This window comes from Gossypium hirsutum, mitochondrion, assembly GCF_007990345.1.
Source record: "Gossypium hirsutum mitochondrion, complete genome".
Classification (NCBI taxonomy): domain Eukaryota; kingdom Viridiplantae; phylum Streptophyta; class Magnoliopsida; order Malvales; family Malvaceae; genus Gossypium; species Gossypium hirsutum.
The window spans coordinates 202,501-223,523 of NC_027406.1; the positions used below are offsets into that span (position 1 = coordinate 202,501).

The 21,023-nt window shown below is 47.0% G+C and overlaps 1 protein-coding gene and 4 non-coding genes across 5 annotated transcripts; all 5 read right to left on the reverse strand.

Annotated features, from left to right (window-relative positions):
* Window positions 1-856: 856 nt before the first annotated feature.
* Window positions 857-937, reverse strand: trnM-CAU. Its single transcript has one exon. It is a non-coding gene; the product is annotated as a tRNA-Met (tRNA).
* Window positions 938-4,446: 3,509 nt separating this feature from the next.
* On the reverse strand, window positions 4,447-6,754 carry ccmFC (cytochrome c biogenesis FC). Its single transcript has 2 exons — window positions 5,982-6,754; window positions 4,447-5,026 (listed from the first exon to the last, which is right to left on the reverse strand). Exons 1-2 carry the CDS (start codon window positions 6,752-6,754, stop codon window positions 4,447-4,449), a joined length of 1,353 nt encoding a protein of 450 aa, YP_009153929.1.
* Window positions 6,755-16,410: 9,656 nt separating this feature from the next.
* trnY-GUA lies at window positions 16,411-16,493 on the reverse strand. The gene has a single exon. It is a non-coding gene; the product is annotated as a tRNA-Tyr (tRNA).
* An 895-nt stretch (window positions 16,494-17,388) lies between these two features.
* Window positions 17,389-17,460, reverse strand: trnN-GUU. The gene has a single exon. It is a non-coding gene; the product is annotated as a tRNA-Asn (tRNA).
* A 2,137-nt stretch (window positions 17,461-19,597) lies between these two features.
* On the reverse strand, window positions 19,598-19,668 carry trnC-GCA. Its single transcript has one exon. It is a non-coding gene; the product is annotated as a tRNA-Cys (tRNA).
* Window positions 19,669-21,023: the final 1,355 nt, after the last annotated feature.

The following is a 21,023-nucleotide window of genomic DNA, read 5'->3' on the forward strand; positions in this document are numbered from 1 at the left end:
CACTCCCGGAAATTTAAACAGGAAAACTCAAATTGTAACCTCCCGGTCTGCCGTCTCCACGACTTTCCCTTTGGCGGGCTGCTCCTCAAGCCTTCGAGTGCCGATCTTCGCTTGGGCCGGCTCCGAGGCTCTACCCTGGCTTTTCATTGGTTCCAACCCTGGGGCCCTTTATCGTATCGCGCGCGCATCTTCAAGCAATCGGGGGGGCCGAGTACATAGACGAGGCGGTCCCGGGAATGAGAGCCCATTCCCTCGTGCTCTGGAACTCCTTAACTTCGGTTGAACAAAAAAGGTTCAATCTTGTGAAACCGTAGCGTAGGCGAAACCTGGCAGCCCGCCCAGACCCAGAGTTTGACCTTCTCCGGCCCTGGTAGGAAACCCCACTTTCCTTCCCCCAGCAGGCAACAACACTGGGAGAAAGACGATCAGGATCTCACGTGTGGCAGATGTTGGAACAAACTCCGAATCCAAGAGGTACCTACCTAGAAAGGAAACTCACCACTCACTGGTAAAAGAGAAGAGAGAAAGGACCAATTGAAGGCCCCGGGGCCGGAATGCGGTAGGGTCTTCAAGCCCCATGCTCGATTCTCGAGATTGATTCATGGGCCGTCTCGCGAAGATCTTCGATCCTTCGCCATCGCGAGAATATAGCGATCGAAGAGCTATCGCTCAGCTGCTTCGCGTATTACGAAAGTAGTATTGCCCGAAGGGGGCATGCTGCAAGAGCGTAGGTGACTGGTAAGCGTAGGAGGTGTGCCCGAAGGGCAGCGGCAGCAGTGTGGTTCCAGGTGCCGTCGCTAGATTGAGATCTGCAGGGTGGCGGGGACTTCGCCTGCCTTATATCGGGTGAAGAGAAGGGGTGGTAGGCTTAGTAGGGCTCGAACCTACAATATAACCGTTATGAGCGGTACGTTTCAACCAATTAAACTATAAGCCCCTACGGATCTCTACATGCAATTTGCTCACTTCGGGAAGAGCGGACGGAAAGGGGGCCTTTGCTCTATCTGCTTCTTCCTCTTCCCAGGAATGAACAATTAGAAAAAAAAAAAAATGATTTTCTTTTCTTATTGTTGATAGATAGATATAGAATATTCTATATCTATTATTTATTAAAATAATATAATAATTAAGCAAGCGGCCCTTTCGCGACTCAAACTGCCGGTACGCTTTCCGGCTCGAAACGACTCAAACGGGTGGGGGCTCTATATTTGCTTGCAATGCCGGCTGTTCGCGTTTAGTTAAAAGTAGAAGTAGAGGGCGCCCTTTGCCCCACACTTCAATAAAAGTAAAAAAGTCTAAATTTAGTAAGAAAAAGTACATAAAAAGAAAGAAAAACTTAGTTACGGGAACCGAAGGTTAGGCCGACTACTTACTTTAGTATAGCTAAACCTAAAAAAGTTTATTCCTACCCCCTTTTCTTCCCCTTTCTGTCAATGTTGCCAATTCCCAGAATACTAATGTACCCTCGTGCATACAGTTGTCCAACTACTTTCTTCTTCCGACTTTTTTAGCCACTTCCGCATCTGTCGTATTCGGGAGAGCTTGCTTCGTGTCGGAGCATTTAGCAATGCCCAGCAGCCTGGTGAGGGCTGGCTGCCCGGGGACAGGTTAAGGCAGGGCCCGCTGGGCTTGCTTCTCATGAGATTGGGTGAGGGAATCGGAAAGGGGCTCATAAACCAGGCGGGCGGGCTTTTGGGCACGCGGAAAAGGGAAAGTGGATGGAGGGTGCTTCTCAGCTAGAGTTGGGGGCGGGGTCGCTATACTATAGTGGCTAGGGTGAGTCTTCCTACACGGCTGGACGCCCGGCTCTAGACGAAGCCGCGGGGGTTACCACCACATCCTCTCCCGATAGACTCGAAGCTCTTCATAGTCCGGCGGGGTAGCAAATTTTCTCTCAAAAAGAGACAGGCCGGAGATAACAGAGGAAGGTATTCGGTTCAAAAAATATACAGCAGTCAAAACAGCTTCAGCCAAAAATTGACTAGGGACAGAAGCGGAGAGCAAGAGAGAGCGAGCTGTCTCCAATATATGGCGATGCTTCCGCTCGGCAACTCCATTCTGCTGAGGAGTGTGGGGGCAGGATCGTTGGGAAAGCGCTTTGTAAATGAAGTGAGTTGAAGCAAGCAGAGTTCGGAAGGCAGCGGAGATATATTCACCTCAAGAAGAAGAACGGAAAACCTTGATTTTAGTCCATTTTTTCATTCTTCTGTCAAAAATGACATATACGGCCTCCTTTCGATAACAGAGAGGCAGAATGGGTTTCGGACACAAGATCAAAAAAAGAAGTAGAAAAAGCGTCTTTAATATTAATAAAGGAAGGGCCGAGTCTTTTCTCAGCTTGCAACCCATACAAGTAGAAATCTCAATGTTAGGTACAGACCCCAACATTCCAGTAGAAATAAAATATCTAAGTCTTGGGCTGGAGACATGTCCTAATCTACGATGCCACAACAAAAAAAGGGGAGTAGAGAAAACAACACCAGAAAAGGTAAACGAAGTTTCTCAAAAAGAGAGCTTGCCAACTCTACGGTCCTTCCCAATCAATCCCTTACTCCATAAGGCCTCTCGCATGATCCTCTACAAGACAGGAGGTAGGAGATAAGTGAATATAAGCATTTTCTTTTTCAAGCCGGAAAGAAGATTCACTGAGAACAGAAAGATGAAAAAGAGCAGAGCATATTCGATGATAACGAGAGAGAGTACCAAGACTAGTTAGAGGGAATTGCTCGGAGTTTGCAGTTTAAACTATAAGGAACTTAGATAGAGAACGAAGAGAAGAAAGAAGTGAAGAATCACCAGTCATATTCTTCGATGCACCCGAAGAAAGTAAGCAGCCCCCTATGTTGTAAGCATAAGGGGGAGCAAATACCTGTTGCAGAGGAGGAAGAGATATGACAAGACGGATTCAACCTCTGAATCTGCTTCCGCTGTCGTGGGGTAAAACTATCTGTGTCGGGCGTGGGAGTGCTCCTAAGATCATAGAAGTAATGCTTCAGAGGCCCTATGGAGTAAGGGGATTGGAAAGTTTCCGATTCTGTAGGCGTCTCTGGGAGAGCGGCAAGATGAGCTGTGTCTGACTGTCGACGAGAGTTTGCATTCTGCCGCTTTCGAGAGTCTGCAATCATGTGACCCGGCTTCTTGCAATAGTGGCAATCTTGGACATGTTTCGTTGGCCTGATGCACCAGCAGAGCTTCCAGATTGAAGATTCTGACCATAGGGTCGATGTCCCGAAGCATGTTCGGCTGGTCCCATAGAAGCCTAAGCCTTCGGTAATAAAATAAATAGTATAGCACACTTCTTTCTTTATTTTACCTATAAGCTAAGGCATGTTCTTCATGTTGCAACTGATAGAAAGGTGAAGAATCATCCTGAGAATCAAGATTACTTTTTTTTTTAATCTTTAGCAGTCGAAAAAGGGGTGACGGTGTATATGAGGCTCAAAGGAAGTAAACAAGTCATCCCATTTGAAGCTAAGCACTTTTCATCTTTTGTAGGAAAATCCCCTTCTCTAGTCTTGGGAAATTGAGCGACCCATCCACATAAGCACAAGAATTTTTCCCGCGCAAATCATTCTTCATCGCATAAGCCCATGACAAGTCATTTCCAGATGCTTCTTTCGGAAGAGCACGGGAAAGCCTCAATTTGGTGGGATCAAGTCCAAGCAAGGCGTGAGCGGAAAGGCAAAGGGAAGTACATGGGACAAGATGCGATCGAGGTTGCAGGATTCATTTCTACCCGAACATTAGACCCAAAGCTTGTTCCAAAGGTTTCACTTCGCTTTAAAGGATAGGAGGGAGAGAAGCGTACAAGAAAGCCCCTACTCCTTAAAAAAAAAGTAGCAGAGTTCTACCAATTGTTTATTTGCAATGGCTTGAACGAATCCGACGCAGAATCCCTTGCTTGCTTGATAGGGCTTGAGGTTATAAATCCAAGATGAAATCTCGATGCATCAGATGTGGAAAGTGGCCTATCAACTAGCTCTAAAGGCCGAGGAAAAGCTAAAGAGAAGGACCACAAGGGGGCACCGAAGGTGATAGGGGATCGACCTCTACAATCGGGCGAGGTACGAGACCAATCGGGCGAGGAAAGAGACCCCTTTTCCCTTCCCTCAATATATATGGCACGCTTTACTAATATAATAGAAAGTCAAGGCTCCATCCTACTCGTTGCCCAGAGCCTTGACTTGAGCATTGTACAAGCGCTTAAGGCTCCTTCGGGCCATGGCCACAACTATTATATAAGGCAAGGCTTGGAAGCAAGCTACCAGCGCTTATCGGCGAGAACTAGGCTTGGCTTGGTTAGTAGTGCCCGCCCATTTTGTCTCGCCCGCCTTAGGCCCATGAATTCTTCAGAGCGGGGCGGCAGGCCGGCGGGCGGGGGCCATCACCGGACGGGGACCATCAAAGAAGTGCCTCGACGCGCCGCAGCCACTACTTTGACTCCTTTTATGCAATTATGAACTCCACGGAACTTTCTCGATTCCAACGCAACTTATCCTTTTGGAGCTGACGTAACAAACTACGCGAGCCTCCCAACGAAGCCAACATAAATCCGATCCAAATAAAAAAAATAAAAGGAAGTTTCATTATGGTGGTATACCAGCCTCCAGTTCTGGAACTTCCAGTTCCAATCGAAGCATATAGATCCGTAAATAGATTTGTATGTATAGCCACTTCAGTCGTGCTCGTCGTTTCTCGAAAGTATCTTTTTTCTGGGAACATGGTTAACCAGAAATTATTATGTTTACGATTCTTCATCCACCGATGCAGAAAATGCTCCAGTTTTCCATTCTCATATGAGGCCGGAAAGTTTATTAGCAACGGGTCGGCACGAAGTGATTCATCATGCTCAAACATGAGCCGATCGTTCGTTAGGGACGGTTTATAGATCATCAAATTCCCACAAATGGAATGAAAAGTGGGTGCATGTAAATGATCGAGACCTCGCAAACAACAACGCTCCTTCCCCATATGGAGTTCGGAACCCAAAGGCAATCGTTGAGTGAACTGTATCTTCTTTGTGTTAGTTGACCTAAACCGCACCATTACTGCTGGGGTGGGGCTCGGCCTCCGAACCGTACGTGGGACGAGTTTCTGCCTCATACAGCTCGGGCCGAAGACCGGGGGAAGTTTAGGAGAGATGGGGAGACCCAGCAGCTGCCGGTCGGGGCGGGGATAAGCTTGTGAAGAAGCGAGCTTATCCCCCCAAAAAAACCGATCCTATAGCGCTAGCGCTTCGCGTTCTTTCTATTTTATCTCATTTCATTCCGGGATAGGCGGCTAATACTAATCTAATAAGTGAAGTAGTCGTCGTCTGACCAATTGGCTCGGACACCAGACCGCTCGTGCCCGCCCATTTTGTCTCGCCCTAAATGGAATGGCTCTCTTAATTACGCTGCGCCCCGACCCGAGTCCCCACGTCCGCTCTTCTCCGCCCGCAACCCAAGAAGTTGGCTTTGCCAACACAACATTAGGGCCGTCCCCTTCATTCTATGCTGACCCCGGCCCGGGGCTGGCTTTTTGGGAAGCCCGTTCCCACCGCGCTCACGGCCCGGCTGGCCTGCCAGCGGTAGTGGGAATTCCCCCGTTCCCTGGTCAAAGACTTGGTCGGATGCGGGATCTACTCCACGAGGAGCGGTACGGACGTAGATGATATCATCACGACCTCTCTTTTCGTACCGCTAGGGATGCTTAACGCCACTTCGCCAATTGGCGTTACCTGCGCTTTCGTGTCTCTCAGTGTGGTCAGCACTGGGTGTTTCCGAGCAGCGAGGCTTACACCCATTCGCATTAGTTCATCCAAAGTTCCTTACCCTTATGCACGAATTATTGAATAAGCCATCTTCCTATCAAGGTTAAGGAGTCAACTGAGCATCTCAGCGGCGGGATTCAATACCCGAATCGAATCAGAGTTCACGCCGCCCGCCCTGAACAAATAGGAGGCGTGGGCCACAGGTCGCACATAAGCCGCCGGGTCGCACGACAGAAGAACACCCAACATACAGATGCACACTCCCCCATGTGAAATATTCATCTTCATTGGAGCTTTTTGGTAGTAGTCGTGACCAACAGCCATAGCCATCAGCTGTCGGCTCGTTGGTAAGGCAAGAGCTTCAAGCCCGATTTCTGGTGGCATATCCCCTACACAAGCACCACCCGACGAAGGGGGGACGGGGAAAGCTACAGGCCCAAAACCTTCGACCCTTCTTTCTAAATGGGGGTGCCCGGAGCACCTCATCTTGTCATTTCGTCGTTGCTCATTCCCGTTAGGCCGAAGTGTTTGGCGTTTCCTTCTCCGCGCCCGTTCATGCTTCGCTGACCTATCGCGTGGTAAAAAGAAGAAAGTACGAAAGAATAGTAAACGGAGCACACCGCAGAAAGATTCTAAATATGAGAAGTCCCCCTTGGATTCGAGAAGAAGAAAATGAAGAACAGGAACGAAACGAAATAAGGCGTTTCTAGCTCTAGTATCGGATGAGCTTCTCCCAATTATGTCTGGTAATAGAATAGGGCGGCTTGCTCTGACCAAGACTCCACTTTTTGCTCTGTCCATGGAGCGTATGAATTTCCTGGAATGTAGATAGACCAAAAGAGGGAATGAAGAGATAGGAATAGGAATTATAGTACCATTGGAAAAAGGGGCACCCGTGGAAACATCTCTACTGACGAACCATTTCAATAGTACGGGTGCTGCCGTGCCACGAGGCACGACCATAAAAATAATAAAAAAGAAAAAGTTATGTAGTTGGACCATCAGCTCTATCCGTTCGAGTTTCACTTCTCTAAAGAAGATAAGACGCTAAAACTGAAAGTGTTCGCAATGCATACCGAAAGGATACCAATGAAGCCGACCATTAATGACTAGTTCGAACACCAGGAGCGGTCTGATCCCTTATTTGATCAGATAGACTGCTCTTAGAAACATAAAACAAAAGCAAACTCTCATAGTTCGGAGCCCAGCTTCAACTACTTCTTCTTAAGTGAGGTTTCTTATAGTTGAAAATTCCTTCTCGGGGTCTTCCTTTCTACTCCTAATGGTAGTGCGCATCTCAAACTATGAGGGGCCTTTGAAGCCCGCACCACAAACTGCTACAGCATAAACATAGGCTGGTAGTATGAATTGTCCCAAACTGCATAAAAGCTTATGTCTTCATATAGGAAGAACCTCCCAATAGCTCTCCTAGCCGCTGCATGCAACCTCTGCGAAAATACTGATTTCATCGAGGGTTGTACTACTGTTTTCTTCAAAAGAAGGAAAAAAGAGACTCAACTTCTTTTTCTCGTAGCGCCTGATGCAGAGAGACCGCTCCGCAAAGATTCCCCAATACCACTGTCATCAAAATCCTCCGTACGACAGCCCTGCCCTCTCTAGGCTAGGCTCCTCTGTTACATCAACTAGATCCACTCCCACCGAAAAGAAATTCCTTTTTTTGGCCAATCCTAATTTCAAATAAAGCACTCTTCCTCATTTGTTTCTCTTTTATTGCCTTCTTTATTAGTGAAGGGGATCCTCGAGAAAGCTCTTTGGCCAATTCTGTAGAATTTTGGCATATGGCGATGTTATTTCCAGCCAAACATGCCAAGTGGAATTTCAATCTTATTTTCCATTTTTCTCGCCTGAGTACTTGTTGCCGCAGAGCTTGCATTGGACATTTGATCTATCAAATTTGGTGGCAAACTGCCAACAAAGGTCTGTTGGGTTTCTACTCAGTTGATTTGGCTGTCTTATTAGTTGCTGTCTTGAATTGGTTGGGAGACACAAAGGGGCTGCTCCAAAAGAGATGTTACAAACATGGTATCAGAGCCTTGATTCTGCCAGCCGTGGGTGTGGGAAGAGGTGTCCTTTAGATACATGCCAACTGTTTGACAAAAGGCGCTTTCAATATCAGTGAATTGGTGCTTCAGTATGGAATTTGGTCAAACCAGCGGTTAAACGGTTTTTGAAAAAGTGTCATAGAGTTTCAGCTAGATTGAGACTAAAAGAGCTGTTAGCTAAGCCTTCGATCTTCTTTGCTTCTCCTTCTCTGTATAGGATCGATAAGTCATATCCGTTTTCCTATTTTATCTTTTCGGCTGGTTTTCTAAACACATTTCCAAGGGTCCTTAGCATTCGTAATTCTTATCTAAGAAACTAGAAAGAGAGAGGTTAGTTAAATAAGCATAAAAATAAGAGTAAGGGGGCCCCGGGGGAGCATGGTTTGGCCATAGACGCGGGATTAGGATACCGCTATTTGACGAATCCTGTTTCCCAGCTCTCAGTCCTGTTCCCTTTCACGGAACACTTTATAGATAGGCTTTTTTCTCCGATTGCAGCTTACTATTATAATGAGTTATTCAAAATTCTCTCGACAGGTTTGAGAGCGCAGGGGGAGACCAGAGGTTTGGAACCCTGAGCCTAAGGCCTTCAATGGTGCTCGGAGTTCCAAGGAAGGCCTTAGGCCAACGTGTTCGATGTCTAACAGTTTTTCAGAGTGGCTCATATACCGGAAGCAGATAAAGTTAGCATTACTTCCATGTATCTTGTGGGTGATGAAAAAACTATGGTGGAAACCCAGAGTTGAGGATTCTTCACGCCAACCTATCACCGATTGGCCAGAGATGAAACAAGAGCTGAGAAAGATGGTTTTGCCGTGTAATGTCCAATGGCTAGCAAGAGACTGATTAAGGCGTTTTAGGCAAACAAACGGGTTCAGTTAGAGAGTAAGTATATGAAGAGCTTCCAATCTCTGATGCTCGAAGTGGGTAGTATAAGTGAGGAAGAAAAGCTTTACAACTTTATGCTGGATTTCAGTTGTAGGTTCAGAACGCACTGAGGAGGGAGAAAGTGAATAACCTCGCTTCAGCTATCACGGTAGCAGAGAGTTTAATGGACTTCAAAGGAAGTTCAGATGGGGCAGACAAGAACAAAAACTCTAAAGGCAAGAAGAAGTTCAGTGGGAAGAACGATCATGAAGCATCAACATCCAAAACAAATGTTGACAACAAGGGCAAAGGCAAAGCGCTAGATCCGATCTTGATTTCCCGAGCTCTTGGTCCTCGGTCCTACTTCTGCGGTTAGGCAAGCTTGACTCTTAAGAGACTGACTTGGGCATAGAATCTCATTCCCACTAGATCCACTGAAGCTATATTGGCATATCTCTTCGAATTTTAACCTTCCCTACCGGTGAAAGCCCGCAAGCCTTTTTTAGTTAATGGACGGCTTCGAAAAGAGAATTGTTTGATCCCGCCCAGGGGCTAAAGCTCATCGGCCCATTTCCACTAATAGACAAGCCACAATTAGAAAGTTTTTAATTCTCCTATACCGGAGAAACTAATCAAAAATAGGCTTTTTCAAGGCTCGTCCTAACCTAAAAACACGGGGTTGAGTCAAATGTATTATTTATTTTTTCTAAAGTCTTCCCTTCCATAAATAAGGTTTATGCCCTAAAACAGGCTATTTCATCGTAACTCTATTAAGGGCTCCTACCCACTGATCCATTCCCATCCCAGTCCGCTTGATTTGAGAAAGAATTAGAGCCGAAAGGACCAGATCTCTCATACGTGGGTTGCCCGCGTATCCTCGTAGATTCTCCTCGTTCATAGATAGGTGAGAACAAAGATTGGTCTCAGTTAGGAAAAGTTCTTCAATAATCTATTCGCGAAAGACTTGAGTCACTGGTACCCAAACCCGTACCCAACGGCATCAGGAAATTAGATCCTCAGAACCGAAAGTCGAAGACTCGCTCCTACATCTCGAACTCTCAAAGGACGTTATTCTGATTGGCCCATTTCGCCCCAAAGAGACCTTCCCAACCAGCCATCCCCTAGCTTGAAGGAGGATTGATGAACCACCTGGGGGAACCATTCCTCAAGAAAGACCATCAATGATGACGACTCCCGTCCGAGGCAAGAAAAGAATTGGGCGGAAGGTCCCATCCCTGGATACCAGGTACATGGCAACAAGGAAAGCGGCTAATTGGCTCCACCTCTGAAGGCGCACCATCTTTGGTACCATGATTTTCGTTGTTGAAATACCGCTTAAAGCATTCTAGATGCAAAAAAAAAGAAGAGAAAATGGTTTGGCTTACCACATGCGAATTGAAGAAGCTTATTTCATTCATTTCCCTTACCAGCTTTAGTAGCATAGATAGGGCCTTCTAGGCATGAAATAGGGGAACTCCACTTCTCAGGTATCAGCCTCAGATTTTGTTAGTGAGATAAAGATCCTGTTGTGGAAATTCCCAACTGGATTAATCTTTTGATTCGATGTAGCACAGGATGGAGTGGGGAATTCAGTTGACAAGGCCGCCGACCGGCAACTACCTGGGAAAGAAGCTTAGCAAGGATCTATTTTAGCATTTCGGATCGGACCATCTGCTTAGTAGTCTTGAACCCCTTTCTATGAAAGAAGGGACAACGGGGTAGAAGGTAGTGGGCATGTTCACTCGGTCGATAGAGACCAGAGGAGCCTAGAGAGTCCGAGGCCTCGGTCTTATCCCTCTTTCTTACATTCTTCTTTTGAACCTCCAATCCAATCAATCAACTTGTCTACTTGCTTATCGGCATTCGTTGCCACTTGGGCAGAGCTGTTTACCTCTTCTTCGACTCGAAATGAGATCCCATTTACTGGTTCAAGAAAAACTCGAAAGGAATCCACTCTCACCTCTGACTCTGGGTCTCCCCCGATTAAGGAGAGACTCCAACTCCTATTCTGCTCCTTCCTGAGCCCACATCTCCATGTCCTATCGATGCTGATCTCTCCCCTAGCGAGGAACCGGAACCAACTAATGGATCCATGGAACCTCTTAGCTCGGAACCCCATATATTGCATCTCCAACTACAGGTAAGAAGCTCCATCCGAGGGAAGATAAGCCATCTCCGAGACCATTCCTGCGAATGAACTAATCCCTTTCGAAACCTCTTATCGAGACCCCATCTCCTGCTAATTATTCATCTGGTGGCGAAGGGCGACTCCACCTGCTAAGCAGGAACTACCAAGCTTTCTATTCCCTTACAGCAAGCAAGCATTCCATCTTACAGTAATCCCTTCCTTCTTCTACTTGATAAATTCCTCCCGAAGACCCTATTGGTTTGTAATCGATTCTTTATCAATGGGCCACCCTTTCTTTGAACCTTGTCAATGATCGAACTTAAAGATATGAACTGAGTGCCATTTGATGAGTAACTGAGAACAAAGGAGAGGGATATAGAAAGGATGAAGTAATGAAAGAGGAAGTCATTGCTAGTAGTAACGACTTGTTACGATCCATTGGTTCATATAGAATCCATGTCCTAGGTGTATCAAAAAACATTCTTTTCGCTAAGCGTATATAATAAAATAGAGTGAAAGGGTCCACCCCGAAACCAAGGGGGTACTAACTAACAGCTGAGTCCTCTCCGAACCGCAGGAGATAGTTGCCCATCATACGGCTCACCAACTTCACTTGCCTCTATGGGAGGCTCGCTCCGGGCAGGTTCGGATCACTTACAATACACAGCTCTACGAAGGAAGGGGTTGGGTTAGGAACGTTTTCAATATGATTCTTTTTCCATATTTGTTCGATCTCTTCCATCTCTGCCCCGCGTTGTCACCTATGTTGAAGAAAGGTTTGGAACCCTGTAGAGAATGAAGAGGAGCCAAGGATCTTCCTCTCAACAGTGCTTCTCGAGGCTCCACTCTCCCCCCTGAATAAGTAAGGCCCCGTTAGCCTGGGCGAAGATGGGGATAAGGAATAAGGATTGAAGCCCCCTTAGCTCTGCCAGGCACTGGACAGGGGTTAGCTCGGTAAATGTGTAGAGCCAAGTGTAGTGTGGTGTAGTAGTAGGCACTTCTAGGCCCCTTCCCGACTACTGGATCACTCCAGCGCTTTGGGTACTACGGACCCTCTGCCATCCATTGCATTGCAGCAGAGTCGTTTCATGAGCGGGGGGGCTAAGCGCAGTTCTTTGAATCAAACGTTGAATGAAATCGATTCTTTTTTAGATATCAAAATCGAAATCGGATAGGATAGATGGATGGATCTATCTTTCTATTTATATAGTTAAGTAGCGTAGCAAAAAGCCCCAAATCCTTGATTTGGCCAGGAAAGACTGCACTGCTTTGGGCCCAGGAAGCGAAGGGAATGAGCTCGGCTGCTTCTCCTCCACACTTATTTTTCTCCGTGCCCGCTCCGCATGCGCTTCGCGCGCCATTGGCGCTTTGCTCTCCTCTTATTCTTCATTGGACGATTCGGATGGACTTCGCCGTTCTTTCCCAACTAAAATAGAAAAGGCTGTATCACATCGAGATGTCGATTCGTTTTCCGCCCCCAATGAGATGGGGAATTTTGAACCCCCTATTTATACTTTTAGGCCCTTCATCTTTCTGAATCGAGGCCCGGCCCGGCTCGCGTCGTTCCAACAACCGGCGGGGAGCACCTCAGTATACGATCGCGCGCAGTAACTGGGAGTCCTATTACACCTAAGGCCAACTTCAATTCACCAAACCAAGGTTCATCTCGTGTAGTGATTGTGGACTCAAACAAGGATATTGAGTAGACGGTTGATGTATCAGACTCGACCCTATCTTTCGTAGCATGCATTCCCATCTGTGTCGCAACTGATTCGGTAAGCTACGTGTCCGGTGCACGGAGAACGCCCTTCGGCCCCCCAAACTGACTTACTCGTGGCAACCTTCCGGCCGCCCAACAACCTATAACGCTAGTCACTACTCCCACTGGGGCTAGGAAGTAAGCCCCACAACCCAAAGCGGCGAAGAACAAATAGAATTTGCTACAAAAGCCGGCTAACGGGGGTATTCCTGCGTATGAGAACATAGTAATGGAGAAGGTAATAGCCGAAATAGGATTCGTTTTGGCTAGAGCGCCCAAATCCGCTATATATTTGACACGGGTTTGCCGTAATGCTGAAACTATGGCGAATGCATCTATCGTCATTAATGCATAAATAAAGATACCAATTAGTAGTGATTGAATTCCTTCTATGGTTCCACATGAGAAACCAGTACGAATATAACCTACATGTCCAATTGAACTATGAGCTAGAGGTCTTTTTACTTTCGTTTGGGCCATGGCGGCCAGTGCTCCTAAGATCATAGAAGCAATGCTGCAAAAAAAGAAGATTTGTTGCAATGTAGCTCCATAGGAACCATAAATAGAAACACGTGAAATATTAGCAGAAATCGAAATTTTAGGCGCAATAGAAAGGAATGCTGTAACCGGGGTGGGTGAACCCTCATAGATATCAGGTGCCCACATATATAGAGTCAAAAGAGATATGGAGTCCGAAGGGGAGGGGGTTTTTCTTCGGGGCTCGAGAGATGGAATAGATAGGGCCCCACAAGTTTTTAATTCACCGTTGGGGAATTCACACGAAAGGGAACGAGGAATTCTCAACGAAAAAAGTGCTCTCTGAACCGAACGTGAAAGTTGTTTTCCATCAGACGGCTGTTCCCGTAACTCCACTCTCGACTTGGATTATATATCCAAAAAGGTCCGCTCTTGGCCATTCCACACGCTGCCTAGCAGAGGCATGGTTATCTGAAGTGGATTCTCTCTTTTCTAGTAGATGCCGAACCTGCTGCCCCATTGATTAAGAAGAGGGGCGGGCGCAGCAGTTACATGGACCCCTTCCTTTCTGTTGTTGCCAGCGCTTTCCCGGGCCGAGCCGGAATTTTTTATTATAAAGGGCAGGCAAAGCCCGAAGGCTGCTATCCCAATAGGCCAGCGGGCGGAACGAGGAGAGGCCCCGGCAATCATACCACCGCGGTCGAAAAAGCGTGTTCCCTTCAGATAACACGCACCGTAGGCCATCCTCGGCCTTCTTCGTTTTTGATGAAAAACAAATAAAATCTCTCGATCTCCGAAAGCGTTTTCCTCCCCCCGCCGCATCCCCCTCCCTTCGTCGAGCCTTTCCTTTAATGGTTGGGGGAAGCATTCCCTTATCTGAACTTGGCGGGCATTCTTTCCAGCCTTATTCAAATAGGGGGATGGGTTTGGTTTGAACTTTGAACATAGGCTCAAACATGATTTGAAGGTCCTAGCTACGCCATGCGTTCAATACAAAGGAAAGCTGCAGAGATGACAAAAAGAGGGCGCTTTCCTATGTTGCACTGAAAAAATAAAATAAGGACAACGGATAAGAACGTCTTCTCTTAGGTTTCTTCCTCCCGCGCCCGCCGCCGCCCGGCCCGCGTTAGAGGGGAAGATTAGCAAAGCGAGAAAAGACAGAGGGAAGGAGAGCAGCATTTTATTCTCTTTGCGAGAACTTCCGGATCGGAGAAGCATTCGGAACGGGCTCCGCGTTCATTTCGTTGGCGGAAACGATCCAATCCATTCGGGGCTTCGGGGAACCCAAAAACGAAGTCTTTCGACTTGATTCATAGATAGAATCAATGATAAATAGACAAAAGATAGATGAACGAGATATCTTTTTTTCTCTAAAAAAAATGGAGAGAGAAAGAGCAGATGCTCAATAGCACCTATATCGAACACTAATTCCTATCTATTGATAGGAAGATCTTCGTCAAATACCGGACTTTGCCTTTTTTTTTTAGGAATTCCTCATATCCAAGGCAGCTTACCACAAGCCCCACCCCATACGACTAGTCGGGGGGGGCTGTTCGCCTTTTGAATCAAACAAAGTAAGTAGTAGGGGCTTCATAGCTACTTTCATTCTAAAGGAAACCTAAAAACCAACCTTTAGTCAATAGGAGCCCTACTTCCCTCTTTGCGACCTCATCACTTCAATTTAAGCGCAAACCCATTTCTTTCTTAGTCACCGGGCGGAGCGCACCTTTGGTACTTCAGTAGGGCGAGCTGTTTGATAGTGACTTCTTTCGTTTGCTAGGGCGACGAAAGGCTACTTCAATCTAGGAAACAGCCGGAAACTCGAGAGGGTCGACTTTGGAAGCGTTCGCCGGTAACCAAAGCGTCACTCCCTCCTTTTGATTATGTCGTGACGCTGACTGAATCCAATCCATAACCCCGGAAACGAAACAAAGTTCGTTCCCTTTCGTCAAGTAGGCATACGAACCACTTACTTTTGCTTTGCCTTAGACTCTATTAGAATAAAGCAAAGAAAGAGGCAGAATGGAGAAAGGAAAGGGACAAGGGCGGTCTTGCTTGGCGCGAAGGCTGCTGGTTCGGGGGTAGGGTACGGTACTAAAGGTCCTCGGACTTCCAGGCGGTTTTTCTTTTGGGCAGCTGTTCACCGTTGGATCTCGCCAATACAGCCCCCTATAGTTTTCGTTACCGAGATATCTTTTTTTTTTTCATTGTTCCCAGGGATTTTTTGGGTAATCTGCTCCCATGCTGCAAACAGTCAAATCTGAACTAAACCTTGTCGCTCTTCTTTCTTTCCTCGCGGGCAGGAAGCACACCAGCAGCGTGCGTTGCGTGATTCTACTGTGTTTTTTGCACTTGACTGGGTGGACAGTTGACCGGAAGAGAACTTCGATTCGCCCGGCCAGCAGGCGGGCGGCGTGCTTATCTTGTGTGACAACACTACAGAGCGAGTGGCTCTTCTAGGCGGGCAGCTGTGTGACAACACTACAGAGAAAGCGGCGCTTTCGTTTAACATGCTATGGTCTCAATGCCCTTACGAGGTAGTGATGAGTTTCACGCGCTCTAAGCCCGGCCCGCGCGCGGTTAGGAAGATTGGCCGAAATCTGATCGGTACCACCCACCCTACCCTACCACCTATAGGCGGCCGTCCGTCCTACAGCCGCCCGAAAAGGAACTGCAGTGATCTTGAATAGGAATCCAACAGCGATAAAAAGAATCCCCATAAAAATACCACTAGATCGAGCACCAGTGATTTCGTATCCGGTCAAAATCTTGGCTAATTGATCGAAGTGGGTAGCTCCAGTCGACCCATAGATCATGGAACAAATAGGGTGGGTAGGCCCAACCACCACACTACACGTATAGACGCGAACCCCCCTCGTTACCGTACGTGCGACTCTCACCGCATACGGCTCGCACAAAGACTCCTAAATCCATCCCGAGCCTTTTCTTCCACCTCTCCTCTCCAATCCTCGATCAAACTTGCGTTCCCCAGGCGCTATTAAATGGGGGTCTTTCCTTCGCCTATCGTATGTATCGGCTTTGTTTGTTCTCCGACGGCTTGGCTTCGTCCAGAACCAAGGAGGCATTCTGGCGGGCGCGTGCGTGTAGGAAGCCCGACCACTACATAAGCTAAAGGACTACGACTAAAAGCCAAGCCGGAAGCGACTCGCTTCTATTCTCGTTGGGATTGGATATAGATGGGGAATCCATAGATCGTAGTAGTTCGCCAACCTCTCTAACTAACATACGATACAATTTCACTTCACGGCACACCCCAAAAAAAGAAAGAAAGAGCTTCGCTCGGTGGGCCTTCCTACGCTGACGAATGCCTCCTTTCTCTTCTCTGAAGTCTACAACAAACAAGTGGGAGAGGCAGGATTCGAACCTACGTAGAAAAACTTCAACAGATTTACAGTCTGTCGCTTTTGACCACTCGGCCACTCTCCCCTTCCCGGGCCGAGGCCCCCCTCAATGGGTTCTAAGAAGGAGGGCGGCGCCCTGAATCAATCAAAAAGCTTATTGATTTGATTGAAGGGAATTAAAACATACTATTTTTTAGCTTAGCTAGCGTTCCGGGAGAATCTAGTCATTTAGTCAGTTCATAAAAATCTCTGTAAAGCAAGGGGCAAAGCTTCTACGACAGCTTCCCCCTCATGTAGTCGTCGGCCTTCCCCAGCCCCCCCTTCGTCGCTTCTGGCTAAGCATCTTTCGGCGGGGGAAAGGAGGCGACTAGTCGCTTCTGGCGAAGCTGCGAGCCTACCCTTCTCGAGCCTACTTAAATAGCTTACGCTTACCAAGCCTAGTCTACTAAAATAAAATAGGGCTACAGCAAGCAAGCTTTCCCCCTTTGTTGTGGGCCGCGCCTCACCGCAGGCACTGAATGAATGAAATGAGTGGAGATCTTCCTTCCCCCTTGTTAATTACCAAGAACTTCGTTGGCACTAGTGGCGAAGAAAAATTCTACCATCCCACCCAAAAACAAGTCGGAGCCTAAAGAGAAGAGAGTTCAGTCTACAAGAAGCTGGCAGAGCTTTAACCATTGGACTACATCCATCTATCCTACCTAAACAGTAACCCTTTTCTTGTTTGTTCGGATTTTTTTGTTTTTCGAATGACGCTAGTGGAGACAAATTCCTTCCGGCTAATGAAGAGATACTACTCCAGTCTTCCCAGTGGATCTTTCTTCTCCCTAAGAATTAAACGAACCAAGTTCACCTATACGAGAGTGAGGAATAAAAACCAACAATCAACTTCCCACTTTTGATGTCCCACGATTCTGCTAGTTTAGAAACAAAGGAGAAGGGCAGGGGTCGCTAGGTCAGAAAAGCGATAACTAGAAATTCTCCCCAAGTAGGATTTGAACCTACGACCAGTCAGTTAACAGCCGACCGCTCTACCACTGAGCTACTGAGGAACAACGGACTTAAGGAAGCCGACTCTCATTCTTTGGACCAACCTATGACCGAAAAAAAATGGGTTCGTCACTCTTTTTCACATACACCGGGGGAAAAGGTTACGATAGCAAGCCCCTCCCCGGTCGGAGAGCCTCCAGGACAAGGGGGCGGCGGTCAACCATCCACTCTCGAGATTCATATTTTGATCAATTGATCTCCGCGTCCTGCCAGTTCGCTAAGTAGACTCACTCTACCGAGGGGCAACAAAGGCTGGAACTATTCCTGCCAAAAACAAGAGGCCAGGCCTACTTCTCATCCTAGGAATTTGCAGGTATGATAGAGTCCCCTCTCTGTCTGTCTCTCCGAGTTTCTACTACTAAGTAGCACTTCTGATATTCAATTATAGAATCGATTCCGATCAAGCTGAAAAAGCCCTATATTATTAGTAAGCTAGCGCCTCAAACTAAAGCGCTAACGAGCAAGAAAAGGGCCCCTTACTATAGGCGTTAGCACTTTAGAAGGATTGCAGCTAGCGCGCCACCCTTCTTTCTCAAAGTCAAGTTTCGCGCTTGTGCTTTGAAGCCCCTACCTTTTTTTTTTATGGGATATTTTAAGAAGCGCGGGTTTGGAACCCTATGCAAGGTGCTGGTCTCGATCTCGCTTGGTGGTGCCCCTTTCGATGATTGTGGACTCAACATTGATTTCGTGCTTGAGTTGGAGGCCCCCCTCCATCCATCGAGTCAAGTAATTCGCTATCGGAAATTTATCCGCCGCGTATCTCATGTCATGCTTCTTGTTTCTCCGAATCGGTTCCTAGTGTCAGTCAATCAAGATTCGCCATCCAGAGAGGGAAGAGCCTTTACTTTAGGTTAGGCCGGTCTCGTCATTCACGCAATTCCCCCGTCCATTGATCGATCACGCGAGTACGCATCCAGTCAGCACATAGCGAACGAAAAAAGCGTTCATCCTGGATTGGATTCTCTTCCTCAATAAAAATGTCTATCAATTGATCCCTATTCATTCGGTCAAAGTCTCCACGGCCTTTTCACGCCCCTCTACTGAGGGGTGCACCATGTTGATAGGAATCGGCAAAGACCTTCTTGTACAACACGTCCTCGAAGGCAGCATTCATGGCAATCATCACGTCTTTCTCCCGAGGGCATGGTATGGCTTTGTTCTTGGTGTTGTTTAATAGATGTCGAGTGCCGCTTTTCCCCGTCCGATAATCTCCATCTGCTCTAAGTGGGCGAGCTAGAATCCTTATGTCAGGTTGGTTGTTCAAAAGACTTTCTCTTTACCCTTTGCATTTTCATCTTTTTGAAAGCCCAGACCCATTCTTCTGGATTTTCATTAGTCCTATTTCAGGTGCAAAGCCTCCTCAATAAAGACCTCTTTCTTTTCTTTTTTTCTTATTTCTCATTTTGTTGATTGAAAGAGGATAAGCGCTATCCATTGAGTAAAGGGAGGGTTTGCTACAGTGATTCGGGCGGTTGGTGGCCCCTTCGAGAGTTGCGGGTCCTTGCCGCAGCATGAGTGGTAGCTCACGCTCAAAGCTCCTCCGACACGAGTCCTAGTCGTTGCGCTGCGGTCCGTTTCCCGGCTTCGCTTGCGCGATTTGCACTTCTGATTGGTTCCATCCATCCCCGACCCTAATGAATCGAGTATGAAGGGGTCAGCCAGTCAAGCGGTTCGGGTTCTCGGTCGGTTCCCGTTCGCCTGCCCCCCTCATAGTCCATTAGTGGGTAGGGTGGTCAACTTAGAGTGCGCCCGCCTCCTCTTCAGACGTGTCCTCGACAACCTGGCGGTGTTCGGTCTCCACTTTTGGGGGTGGGAGTGCTTGGTCGCTGGGGTTTCCTTTTCTTCAACCAATTTGGTTGTGTCAGCCCGGTCTAACATTTTGTTATGAGCTGGCTGAACAAAGATGGATTGAAGGTAAGATAGATTTTCGTTTAAGTGGCATAGGACCTTCGATCAACCATGGGGCTCTACCCTTACTGAATTCATTCTATTGAAGCGTAACGTAAAAAGCTCCTTCTCATGTTGCATTTCTTTGGTTTGGAAGTTCCAGTATGTTGTCTGTGGATTTATAACAAAGGAAAGCCCCCTTATGCTATGCCATTTGATTAATTCAAATTCCGTGCAGCTCGCCACTCCCCGAGGCCAAGGACGGGGTCGAACCGTCATTCCAGGATTTGCAGTCCGATACATTTCCATTATGTTACCTAGCCAAACCCGCCACCTCATGTGCCAAAGTCAAACGGTTGTTCTTCCTTCCCCGCTCCCTCTTTTTCTACATATGCGGTGGCGGGGTACCAGAGAAGAGGGGACAACTTCTTTCTCCCTTGCCTTGCTCAACTTTCCTTTTCTGATTGAAAGTAGCAAGCCACTCCACTACTAGTACAGAGGCCAGATAGAAGGTTGCTTCCTCTATATGTTCAGGCAAAGAACATCTAGAAGCTGTCTTTTGTCTTGTCTTGTAAGCAACCATGCCTATCTAATCGAATTTTGCTTACCAAAGTGGTCTTACTAAAAGTAAGTAAGCAACCAGTTCCGTTCCAAGTGACATGGCTTTTCACTATTATTTTCCAGAGAAGGTTGCTCATCCAGCCCAGCGGATCCATTGTTTATGCGGAAGTGCGATGCGGCTGAAAAACGTAAGCCCCTATTTTTTAGTAATATTAGTAAGGTATAGGTTGGGGAAAACTCCAAAACGAAAGTTCCAAAAAAAGCTTACCTTATATTAAATATAAGTTTTAGAAAGGGGCACCCCTACTATACCCCTAAACTATAAGCTAGCGCGCAACGGCTTTTCAGCCGTTGTTGCTTGCTGCTTGCAGGCTCGACAATCTTTCTTTCGCCTCTCCCCCCTGTCTCCATTCTGATTGATTCGCTTCTTCTTTTCCTCGAAAATTGTTGATGAAAAATGACCGCTCTCATTTATTTATTTTCGCTTTTTGTCTTTGCTTTGCGGTATATTCTTCAGCTTATCTTATCTGCGAACACGAATCAGAGAAAATTCCTTCTACTTTATGATAAAAAGGGAATTGCTGTAGCGCAGCTACCGTTCGTGGCAGGGAGTTGAAAGGCTTAGCAGCAGCCATTAGCCATTCTCCTTCCTAAAGCATCACTTCAGCGGTCATTTTCCCCGACCTTCTACTCCCTACTATGAGATAGAGGAAGGAAAAGTTATGAATTGCAATGCACTATCCGAAATCCGATCTAGCCCAAATCCCCTTTCCCAACTGCTATTCGAATCTCGATCTCTGGAATCGAAACCAAGACCAACGAGCCCTCGGTCAAGCGAAAGACTTACGACTTTGAATTGAGGATCGCTAGAATCCGAAGCTCTTTCAAGTCCTCTGGGCACAAAGGAACTAAACACTACACTATTCTTTCTATCTCTTTAGTTCGAATCGAATGCTTTGATGCTCTTAATAGAGAGCGCAGTTCCAGCAGAATCCTAATCAGACTATTGCTCGTACCTAATCACTGCTTAAACCCTCGGTGAAACTGGCTTAAGCCCGACTACAGAGCCCATCTATATAGGGATAGGGATATACCACCAAACCTGTGAACCAAAGCG